A 12,318-nucleotide genomic window follows, 5' to 3' on the forward strand; every position below is an offset into this window, starting at 1 on the left:
AAGAAGTAATTTGGAAAAAAAAATTAGAAAATAATAACTTCATTTAATTTTATCTTAAAATCCTGAATGCTAATAGCTCATTTCTTGGCTGATTAAAAGGTTCTGCTTGTAGCTGTAAAGGTGATCATCATGCTATGCTATTTTTCTAGACTACAGGTTTAGCAGATTAATGAGCAGACAATCAGTTACTCCATTTAGTAGAAAGCACTGTATCATTTCAGTAGCTTCTGTCACTTTGGAGTGTGGGATTATTTTCTTTCCTGTTTTGTACACACACTGGAAAATTCTACCTTATTGTTCTTATCATCACATACTGCATTTCCCAAAATTATTTCAAGAACTTTTAAAAAAAAAGAAGTCTGCCTTCACAATTTTTCTGTCCTAGTAAATAAAATGTACTTGGCATCACTACAGCACATTAGACTATCTGGCACAGAATGATCAATGTCCTTATCATTAAAGGGCTTTTCCTCTGTAAAGGAAAGGGGTCACTTTCCACTTTGCAAGTCTGGCCTATACTAACTTTTGAATCATACCTGGGACAGTGCTATTTGATCCGTGTCAGGGCGTGTTCGAGAAGAAAGGCATAAGTGGAGGATGTGAAGGCTTTAATGGGCAATAGCTCAAAGAGAAAAAGCCTCTTCCTTCCAGCCAGTTTTATTTGCTCTCTTGACAAGACACAGTATTTACAGAATATCATATCCTTTGACCTGACACTCCAAGCCAAAGCTACGTCTAGTTGAACATTATAGACAGCTGATGTATTTCTCTGTATAAATTGTACTCATTGCACTTGAAACAGGATTTCATATGCCTCTCCACTATGCTAGCCTAGAAAGTATTTTCATGTTTTTCCATCAAGTCTCTTCTGTGCCTTAGATCTGACTTTATATAAATTTCTGACTACAATCAAAAGATTTCTTGCACCCAGAGGAAAAGTAGACTTTATTATGATTTTGGTAGTTACAGAATTCTCACAGAGGTTTTATAATTCTTACTTTAGGAGAGCCTTAAAAGCAGAAGCACATTAAAATTTAAAGCTCTGTTATTAACACTGTGTATTATAAGTACTCATGGGTTTCTACATTTATACTTTCAGTGTTGAAAAGCTGGTAGAGGTTGCACGACATCATATTGAGAGTTCTAGCAGAATCCAATATGAAATGACTTTAGAAGAAACAGATTTCTTCATCAATGGCGATGTAAAAATGGTTCCTGACCCTGTTCCTGACCCTGTTCCTCCACCAGAATTTCAATGTATAGAAACCTCTGCAAGTAATACTCTAACTATTTCACAGCTTACTACAATTCATAAGCAGTTTCTACAGCTGGCACCTGAAGGTAAGAATTTTTTTTTCTTTTAACTCCCAAGGAACTGTTGGTTATGTACTTAAAATCTAGAGTAACTGGGAACTGCTAAACATTAGTTATTTATATTGTTAAAGATTGTACTACAGTTAAAGATCCTGCTACATAGAAAAGCAAAGTAGTTGTGGGGAATATTGAAAATATGAAATAACAGACCACTTGAAAGTTTTAATGGCTTTACTATGGGCTTTTCATCATTAAGACCACATGTTTAGTATTCCTCTGACAAGTGTCTCTGTAATAGGTTTTTAGTACAATATGCATCATGCTTCCTTTGCTTAAAGATGCAAGTCTTTAACTTGTTACTAATTGAGAGCTCAGTGAACACTCAAGCTATATTATTTTAAAACACAATTTTAAAATGATCAGTATTTTCATGAACTGTAATGTAGGGTCTATTATAACTATTATATTCTTCAAGTCAATGTGTGCCTGTTGTTTGGGTGATTTGCAAGCATTAACTCAGATATGTAATTTCTTTTTTACCTTTAAACATGCATTTATTGTATGTCTACCCTCTAATTATGGGAACTTAAGGCTTAGGATGCCTAAAAAGATTTACTTGCAAAAGTTCCTGAGACTATAAATATTACAAAGTAATTTAGGTAAGGCAGTTTTAAACTGAGATGGAAAGTAGTTACACATGTATTTGCAGAGTGTTTCATTACCAGTGTTCCATGTTATAATTATAATTTTAGTATTATTGCCACTAAGATTGTGAAATACAATGTGTAAAAAAGTGCTTACAATTTAAGATCTAATTCTTCCAGTGTAATAAGGCCACAAAGGCACAATGAAGTTGAGTTTAATTCTTTATTCGGAAATGCTTTTCATATATATTTATAGAGCAATTCCAATTTTCTTTTGAATATAAAACCATTTTAGGGAGAAAGATGTATACAGTTTTCCCTTAGAGAGATGCATATCATCTTATCTCTGGTGTAGGAGTGTGGATGTGTGTGTAAGCATTTCAATATCTTCTGTAGAGACCTATTCTGCAGATAGTATTGCATATATAATGGCACATGGAACTAAAAATCTGTGTGTTTGTAATCATTACAGTGCCATAGAAGTGAAATACAGAAACCAGTTTGATTGGTACTTCCAGTTGAAAAGGTTTTTATGGTTTTAGATCATTAATTATTAAGATATTTAAAACTAAAAAATTTTGTCTATTACAGACTTTAATATTCTTGACATTTTTAAGGCAGAACAACTATTTTGTTTGTAAATGTGTAATAATTAGCAAGAAAACAACTTAAATCTTTATCATTCTACAATATTTCCCTTTTGATAGTATTATATTCACTAAAGGACCCAACATGACTTGCATGACTATCCAAAAAAGGAAATTTCTTGGCTTAGCAGTCTTGAGACAGTAAAAGAATGTTGTTTCTTGTTCTCTGAGACAATGGGAAACAATTGCTTAAAATAAGGTCCCAAACCCCATGCATTTATCTTCTGTTTGGTGACTATTAAGTTAAGATGCTTACTGGTTTTGGATAGCTTAATTAGAATGGAAAGGAAAAGCTGTGCAAGTCACCTTTGAAATACTTCCTCCCATTCTCTTATACATTTTAAGACAGCATAAATCACATCCTCGGTTTCCTAAGGCAAACACTTCCCTTCATTATAGACTCCTTTCTTTCCTAAAACATCAGGAAAATTTTTCATAGCCTTCTGTCTCTCCTTGTTCAATAGAATGGTCAACAGAAAAATTATCTCAGTGGTTAGTCTCTCACTAAACAAAAGAGGGAAAAACACTAAAGCACCCAGCACAGTGGCAATGAAGTTGTTGAACAGTATCTCTAAAGGAGATACCAAAAAGTAACAGACAAATCCCTACCTTGGAGCACCTCCAAACAGATCTAGATTTCCTGACAAACATCTTTTTTTTCCTTATTCTTACCCACCCCAACAGATCTCTCAGCATTCATAGTGGAAATCCACATAAGTAAGCACATGGTGCGTAGGTTATTGGGCAAGTCTAAATCGAATAAACCTACCAATCTCCTTGTAGTAGAAGTAGTAGTTAATAATAAATTTCCTAACGTTGTTCTGAAAATTGGAAATTAGGCTTTTCTAAAGCATCATGGAGATTAAAAGAAGCAGTTTTTGCTTAAAAATGCAAGCAAACAAAGAGTAACAATGGAGGGCTGATTATAGTAGAAGAAATGACACATAAACAGGTTTCTGACAAGACATTTGGTAAATGTCAGAAGGAAGTATTTTCAAGATATGTTTAACAAATTGCCAAAGTTAAAGCTGAAAGTGGGAGTGGCAGTGTACTTAAAAATGTTTTATATTCATGGAAGAATTCTTATGAAACAGTTTTGTGTTTCCTAGGAATCTAAAGTTTTAAAGAACTGCAGATTCTTCACAGACAACTTTGTGCTGTCCTGCACACTTGGTTCTCCATGGAAGCACATTACTCTTCATTCTAAGCACTATTGGACAAAAAACCAGCCTAGGCTGGACCTTCCTACCTACTGACAGTCTTTCATTTTAGAAAGAAATTTATTTTTTGTTTTATTATTATCCAAAGTGCTATTGCCTAAAGTCAACATGAGTCTGCACTGACGAATTTCACTAACTCTTTGGTCAAGTTGTTAACAGCGCTCTAATATATTACCTTGGGAGTGCTTTTTCATAGGAAGAGCTGTGGCAAGTCTTAAATGGAGCTAATAACATTCACTTTTTTATTTTCTCTCTTACAGCCTTTTTGAATGTATGCTTTTCTTATCAACAAAATTATATTATTTATTAGATCTCATCCCCTTTGATTCTCTTCAACACTGTGATCTTTTGTGACCATATCTCTTGTCATTTTAATTAGCACACATATGGAATGTCTTCATTTTCTTCTAAAGCTGTTTCAGAGAATGCAGTTTGGGTGTGGGGTGTGGCTTTGCATTACCAAGCAGATCAAAGCAGATTCTATCACAACATTGTTCTCCATCTTATTACTGAATCACGCCAGAGAATTTTAAATTTTATTTTCTTTTTCACAGTCATGATCCTTATGAACCATTCCAGTTTAATTATAGAAATTATTCTATAGTTAGATAGAATAGATAGAAATCTGTCAGGTTTAAAAAAGTTCTATACCTAGTAACCAAAAAATGTTTAAAATACTTATTTATAAAACTGTTAAATAGTCTGCTAAGATGTAAACATAAGGGACAACCTATGACCATCTTGCAGTGCAGTTTGTTTTCAAATTGTGGACTTGTCCATTGAATTCTACAACTGATAGATTTTGAGCAGACTCAGCTGAAATGTTGCCTTTTTAATTAAATATTTTGTTGAGTCAGAATTATATGCTTACCCTGGATAATGTCTCTAGATTATGCTTTCTTTCCACAAGCACTTTTGTAGAAACAATTCAAGGTTTTAGAACAGTAATTGCCTGCCTTTGATGCAAATGGAGATTGAAGTCCATATGAGAGCATAGGAATAGCTTAATCATCTCTAACTTACAGCTTTTAAAGACTATTTATCTTCAATGTGTATTTTTAAAACTTGGAAATGAGAAAGCTTGTAAGTTTGTGGACAGAGGAGGTGAAAACTTAGTAATTCTACCAATAGTTTCATTTCCACCTCCTGTTATGTCTCTTACTATGTCATGTATGTTATTTAAGTTCAGAAATTTGTGGAATGTATTTAATATGCTTGTATACGTTTCTGTGCATTTGAATATATAGATATATAAAATTTTAAAATTTCAGTCAGCATGGCAGAGGACCTCTCCCTTCACTGCATCTCTGCAGCAACAAAAGAACCTTAACTCACGGTGATTCTAAGTTTAAAATCCCAATTCTTGCTATTTAATGAAGATCGGACACATAGCAGCACAAGTAATAATTAATGAATAAATTATGTAAATATTTACAGTGAAATTGACCTGTAGGGAGTGAGGAGCCTATCAACAACTTGGATGAAAATACCACATTTTTGAGATTCCCATCTTTTTCATCTAAGGGTAGAAGTATCCCATATTACTACCTTTTAGAGTCCTGAAGTTAGAAGAATATAATTCAGCCTCGGGGTTTATTTCACTCATTCATCCTTGTAAAATTGCTACAGAGTTTGGTGTGTAATTTGCAATGGATCATTATCCAAACCTCTAGTCAGGAATTGCTATGGAAACGTTTTTCTCAGTGAAAATAGAAGGGAATATGAATCTGTTCAAATGTTTTTGGAAAATTTGATGATAATAATAAATGTTAACATAATTCTCATCTCTAGTATAAGTTTACAATCTCTTCATATTTTGTTGCATCTGTAAATTTATAATCAGAATCTTTAGTAGAGATTTACTACTAGTTTATGGAGATATTTTTATACAGTGCCTATAGAAAATACTTTACTGACTGGTGTATCATTAAGAAATAGTCTCTTTTGTGTATCTGCCTTGTAACTGAGGCATGGTGATTGCTCTTTATTTAAATGTAACAGGTTCTGTTTAAAATGTCATGGTCCTGGTTCACAGGATGTAGTGTAAACTTATGCTGCTGTCATTCATAATACTCCTTTTAAAATATTTATTTTTTCTGTTTTCAGTTTCACTTGTGGTCATAATCTTAATTTCTTCACTAATTAATTTTTTTGCATTTGTTTATGAAGTTTCTGCACTGCTTATTGAAACATGTAAAGGCTTGCCAGTCACCATGTGTGTCAGGGAATGATACTGCCTTTTAAGAACATTTTAATGAAAAACAATCCTACCAAGTGTAGCTTTTCCTACATTAGTTTTCTTCCTTATTTCATTTGATAACAAACTTTATGTGAAGAAGTTGCTTCACAAGTAGTAAAGGCTGGCTTCTTTTTGTATCCTCTCTTCTTTCCAAGGTACCTCTGCGACAGATCCCATCTTTTCCTATGTTCCCAGTTTTTCCATGTGAATTGAAAAAATGTTGGTAACACTGAAGGCCCATTTTATATGGAATATTATCCCTGATAGTGGATGACAGGTCTTCTCCAAACCCTATTTATATAATCACCAGAAAATTTCCACAGGTTTCCATATGCCTAAAGAAGCAGTAGGCACTGTAGAGGTGTTTAAATGTTTTTGTCCCTTACACCTTTTTTACTTCTGAAGTTGCAGATCCAGCTATCCAGCCCTCCACCTCTTTTTCACCTTACTTTGTAGTTTTGTGTCTGCCTAATGAAGATGTTTACTATGTGTTAAGAATATTTCTCTTCCTGTTTTCAGTTCTGGGTATGGTACCTGGGCACATGTCAGAAAAACCTCCTGTGACAGTTTGTTTTGCTGACCATGTGGATCACATCTGCTACCTCAGATTTTAAGTTCTTTACAAGAATCATTCATACTGGAAATGTATTTAAACTGCATGTTCCTAACTTCTTTTATTAATATTATGGCCTTTCAGGATGCCTAGAATAGAATGGAACAAACTGTCACTTTTTTTAACAGTGGGAACAAACAGTTCTCACAAATTGTATAGTGTATATATATATAAAAATTTGCTCCTTCTTCTAAAATAGAGTGGCATGCAAAAACTCTTTTTTTCAAGACCTTTTAAAGCACCAGAAATGGCATTTCTCTCTATGATTAGCTTAATGTATTCATTAATTTTGTTTCTTGAGGTACACATCACAATAAGGAGAGTCAGATTTTAGGTCATTTGCTGGGTGTTACTTTTGTTATTTCCTAGTGAAAAAATAGATTTCTAGTTTTATTGCCTCCATTCTGCATGAAATTTCTCTTGCTTATTTGATTGTTTTCTTTTCAAAGTCCTAAAAGTATGGCAAATGTGTATTAAAAGAATCATTAAATTACAGGCCAAAAGTAGGAGATAAATGAGGTCTAGAAATAAAATTTTCAAAAATGTCTGCTTATGGGATTTGCTCCTACAAAACACAAGAGTGACTATCTTCAGAAAAATTGGGGAAAAGTTGGGAACAATGTCAGTGCATTAAGAATGCTTATACAGTTCTGAAAGCAGTAATAATACCATTTGCAGGTAAATAAATTTTAAGAAGATCATGTCAGCTACTACATATGCATCATAGGCATTCTGTTTCAGGTTTTTGATTATATATTTCCAGATTTGCTCCAAGTTAACATTTCTGCCAATGCCAGGTATAATGGACATTGTAGTAAGTTTGTGACTTCAGCAGTATTTTCTGGAGGTGTTTTGCCTATAAGACCATTCTGAATTTCACTTCGTAACTTTGCTCTTCTCTGTTTCAAAAATAGCATTGATGCTGCTGCACTTCATGGGTTGCATACTGACAAACTTCTGATAGTCAAAATTCAAAACTGACCATTTCTTACAAGAATCCTGGGTAGCCTTCAAATTATTTAAGAGCAGATCTGTTTTCCTTGTTCTCTTTCATGGCTGTTCATTTCAAGTCACAGTCTAGTTCCAAATTAACAAGATAAATATAGATAAAAAAAGAAAACATACAATTGATATTTTATCAGATAAAAACTATTTTATATTTAGTTGTTTCTTTTTAAATTATAGCCATAAGAGCACTGAAGCAATTTAAACTCAAGAATAATTCTTCTAGCAACAGAGAAGTTGGTGACAGAGGGAAAGAGAAGAAAGATTTGGAACGTCAGAAAACAAAGAGGAATCACCAATTTCCAAAAATATGGCTAACGAAATACTCCTGGTTAAAATATGATGATGAAAGGGGAATAATGTTTTGTGTACCATGTCGTAAACATAACGTGGATTTGGGGGAAAATATTAATAATTTTTGTTCTGGCACTGATGACTTCAAACTTGAACTTATAAATACACACCAGAGTAGTGAAGCTCATGCCTGGGCTACCTGCATGGAAGCTGCCAGTTCTGCTTCACCAGATACAGCTTTTGCTGAGCAGATGTTGAAGAGCATGAACTCCATAACATTGGGTAGAGTAGAAAATATTTTTAGAAGATACCATGCTATTGCTAAATCTGGCTGTCCCCATACAGACCCTGATGGAATGTGCAAACCAGATAAACTTTAACATGACCTTTCTCAGACTTGTCCTTCTGAAAACTTCCCTACAAAGGCAGAACCAATCCTTTTTTCCAGTGCTGATTATTAATTGCACAGATTAGCCTTTCCATAGCAAGTACTCTTACAGACAGGATATTACTAATATAGTTCACAGCTTGAACTACTTTTTATTTACTTGTAAGAATATTTGTGAGGGTTGCAATAAGAATGCTGTATCTTGATTTTTAATCTAGGATCTGAGAATGAGTATAGTTTAGAGAATATATATTTTAATAATCCTAAATATTCTGAATGCATGTTTCTACTTGATATTTCAAAAGGTAAAGCATACCAGCAGCATATATTGCTACCATCAAGGAATTAGCAATGATTTTTTTCAAAAGATAGCGAAAATTAAATTGTTAAAGACCGTTATTAGTTCCTCCCACAGAAAATGAAGATGTACTACAGGTAATTTGGGAGAAATTAATATGAGGTCATTCACCTTTGAATCAACCTTCTTCTAAATCAAGAAGCTCTCTACTTTCAATTTAAAACATAATGTAGTAACAGCAGAAGATACCCAGTACCCCACACCCTACTGTACTACAGCTCTGCTCTGTACTCTGCTATGCTATACCACACAAACATATATATATATATATGTACACATACAGTCTCTTTTTGGTGTTTTGCATAGATGTTCATGCTACTTCTGTGTATAAACAGTGTGTCAGAAATGGAGTGGGTTTTGAAGTAGTAGGTTTTGAAGGAATGCCTCATTAAAGGATATTAGTCCACTCCAGGAGAGTTAATCTGTAGGGGTCAGAAAAAGAGATCAGTACTGTGCGTTATATAAAATATCTGAACTTGTGATTTCTCAGACAAAAAAAAAAAAAAGAAAAATGTTTAGATATAGTTTGCCTAATAAGCAACTGGTTATATATTTCATGGGGTGCCTTATTAGATATGAGGCTTATTATATATTAGAATTGTTAATTCTAAGGGTTTTCTCTTGAATCACTATTACCAAGAGGGTTCTTTTCCCTCAGAGTTATCAAATGGAGGTTTTTAACTATGTTGAGATTAGAAAAAGCTTGAAGATATGTCCCGAGGATGTCCAGCAGGTGAAAACAAAAAAAGAAAGAAAAACCAAAAAATAGTGGGTTTGTATCTGTAACACTGAGGCCATTTCCATGACGGAGGGAGGGGGCATGTTTTCTCATCATCTTCTTTTCATCCATTAAACCAGCAGAATTCCTTCAACCTCACCTCTCAGGACATGCTTTCTAAGCCTGTGATGATTCTTGCTGCTTTGTTTTGGGTAGTCTTTAGTTTACATACATCCTTCTTGATCTAGAGATTCGAAAATCATACTATAGCAGAAGCCTTAATGTCTGGGGAAAAAAAAAGCATTATTTCCAATGACTTCTCATGTACTTTCTGATGATATTGTAATCTGCCATAATCCTTAGAGACTTTTCTATAGAAATTTTACTTTGGCAGTAAGATTCCCATTGTGATATTTATTCAGTTCACTATTTCAGCCCAGTGGGGCACTTGACATTTATCTTTATTGGACAGTGTCCTTTTATTCTAGATTTTATCTACACTTTTTAAAGTTCACTTTGAATTCTAATCCTGTTCTCCAATGTGCTTGAAGTCTGTTCCTGAATTGTTTTATCTGCAATGTAATAAATGCATCAATTTGTGCAGTCCATTTCCAAAAAGCACTTTGATCTGTTTCTGGTGAAACTTACTTACTGATCCTGACCATCCCTCCAGTTTTTCAAAATCTTCATGAATACTGATTCTTTTTACAAGATGCTTGCTACTCCTTCTAATTAAAAATGTTTAATTTTCTCTTTGGTCTCTTACATTATTAAACTAAAACTTATTAGGTTTGGGTCCTTTTATTTTGTACTTACAAAAGGATTTTGTAAAGAGCATACCTGTTTTGGAATGAGTCTTGCTAAGTGGAAAAAAGCCAGTTCTGAGAATTGTTTTCCTTTTTCCTTCATAGAGGACATTATTTTCTTTCACTGCTTGCAGAGTACCATTTGCAGACACCAGTATTCTTTTCTGGTTATCGTCTGTGTAGCTGCCCACTCTCAGTGTCTCTCCGTGATTATGAAGCACTGACAGCCCTTGAGCTGAAATGATGAGTCACCTCTTGTTTGTCATTATAATCAGATGCTCAAAAACAGTTCTGTGCTCTGTAATACATACCTAAATCCATGAAGTCTAGACAAAATATCTAAAAACACAGTGAGGAAAGTATTTCATGTCTTGTTTTCTTGTTTATGAGGGATTTCCTCCATTTCTCAGAGACTCCCTCATTCCATCTATGTATGTCAGGAGGAATTAAGTCACAGTCCATCTGAAGATTTTGAACTACTATAACTTTGGAATTGTCCCTCATCAGATGTTTCATGAGGACGTAATAAAGTAAAAGTAATTGCCCTAAGCACATCAGCAATTCTACAGTTAATATAAACAATTATATAGTTTATATAAATTGTGAGTAGAGTTGAAATTGCAATCCTTTAATCCCATTTCAGACATTAGTTTTGATGCAAGTTCTTTAAATTCCATGTGTTGGGGTTCCCCCCCCGGAGGAACCCTAACACCTCAGATACTTTTCATGTATGTTTCTGAAGTCATGTAGCCTCACAAAAAGGGATATGACAATATTAGTATCCTTTTAAAATTTTGTGCATAAAAACAAATTTTATTTCAGGAAGTCAGAAACTCCTAAGAAATACAGGAACTACATTTTTTATTGTCATAAAGGAAATCATAGTAGGAGTTGAACAGTTTAAGACATAAGATAGTGTGACAGAAAGCTAAGTTAGATTGCCAGTGATCAAATGTGGAAAGGGAAATGTTTAGCAAAAAACAAAATAAAAATTATCATAGCTGGGATCTTCATGGTAAAGCACTACAAAATCTGAGTCTGCAAAGAAGATGTAAAAATTTTCCCTATTGCTTTTTGTTGTTCATTGGCTCCTTCATGGACCGTAGCCTGTTTTCCCCATGAACCACTAAAATGTTACCTGGTTTATTGAACCTTATATGAAGTGTCCCAGTAATTTTGCTTCTGTGATATAGGCTTCATTGTGCCATATGGAAATGATCTGATTCATGAAGCTTGAAGTTTTCATAAAAGAACCCAAATCTCTGATTACCTTAAAATTATTATATTAGCAATCCAGTGTGCTTCAGTAAACAGGACATGATTTATCACATGATTTTTAGAAGATGTTCTTTCTCAGTGTAGATAACTCAAAAACTTTCAAGATGTCACATCAGAACACTGTTACAGTTTGACGGTATTTTTTCCCCAGCTTTTGCTTTCATGCTGAAATATGTGGGAGGATACTAAGGCTTCAAGTCCAGGTGTTTCTCCCTTCCTTCTTCCTCTTCCAACAGACTTTTCAAATCTGTTTTTGTCCTCTTCTCTCCAAGCTTATATATGTGTAGGATTTCTCTGCCTTTTAAGATGCTGAGAGCATTACTCCTGGATTTGGAGGTAATCCTGATTGGAGGTAAACAGGTCTACAGAGATGCAGACCATTCATTCAGATTGGCAGCTTGATCTTGAATAAATGATGTGATGAAATTAGTATTCAAACACATTCTTTATATTCCTATCACATATCTTTTTCATAAACTTAAATTTTACTTCACTGTTTCACTTCAAACAAATTGTCTTAGCCATAGAATGTGCACAGCTATGCCTTTTCAAAAGAACAAGAAGTTTTACTAGAAAAAGGAAAAAAATAAGTAAGTCTTTCCAGTGATTGTGTTTGCTTTTAAAGGTGATCTGAAAACTCCTGTTTTGATGCAATGGAATTGATCACAACCTGACCAAGTCAGCTTTATCTCTAAAAATTTAAAGAACTTGAAACTTATTTTACATTTTTGTTGCTAATGTTTTTGTTTTGCAGTGAACTCTCATTGACCCAGCAAAGTGCATTTCTGAAAGAA

General features: G+C 33.9%; 1 protein-coding gene across 1 annotated transcript in view; it reads left to right on the plus strand.

Moving 5' to 3' along the window:
* SPEF2 (sperm flagellar 2) overlaps positions 1 to 12,318 on the plus strand; it is a 78,176-nt gene that overhangs the window by 49,873 nt on the left and 15,985 nt on the right. Inside the window, exon 27 of the mRNA XM_069002123.1 lies at positions 1,100 to 1,341. Coding sequence (XP_068858224.1) covers positions 1,100 to 1,341 — 242 coding nt within the window. The remainder of the gene's footprint in view (positions 1 to 1,099; positions 1,342 to 12,318) is intronic.

This window comes from Aphelocoma coerulescens (genome assembly GCF_041296385.1).
Source record: "Aphelocoma coerulescens isolate FSJ_1873_10779 chromosome Z unlocalized genomic scaffold, UR_Acoe_1.0 ChrZ, whole genome shotgun sequence".
NCBI lineage: Eukaryota > Metazoa > Chordata > Aves > Passeriformes > Corvidae > Aphelocoma > Aphelocoma coerulescens.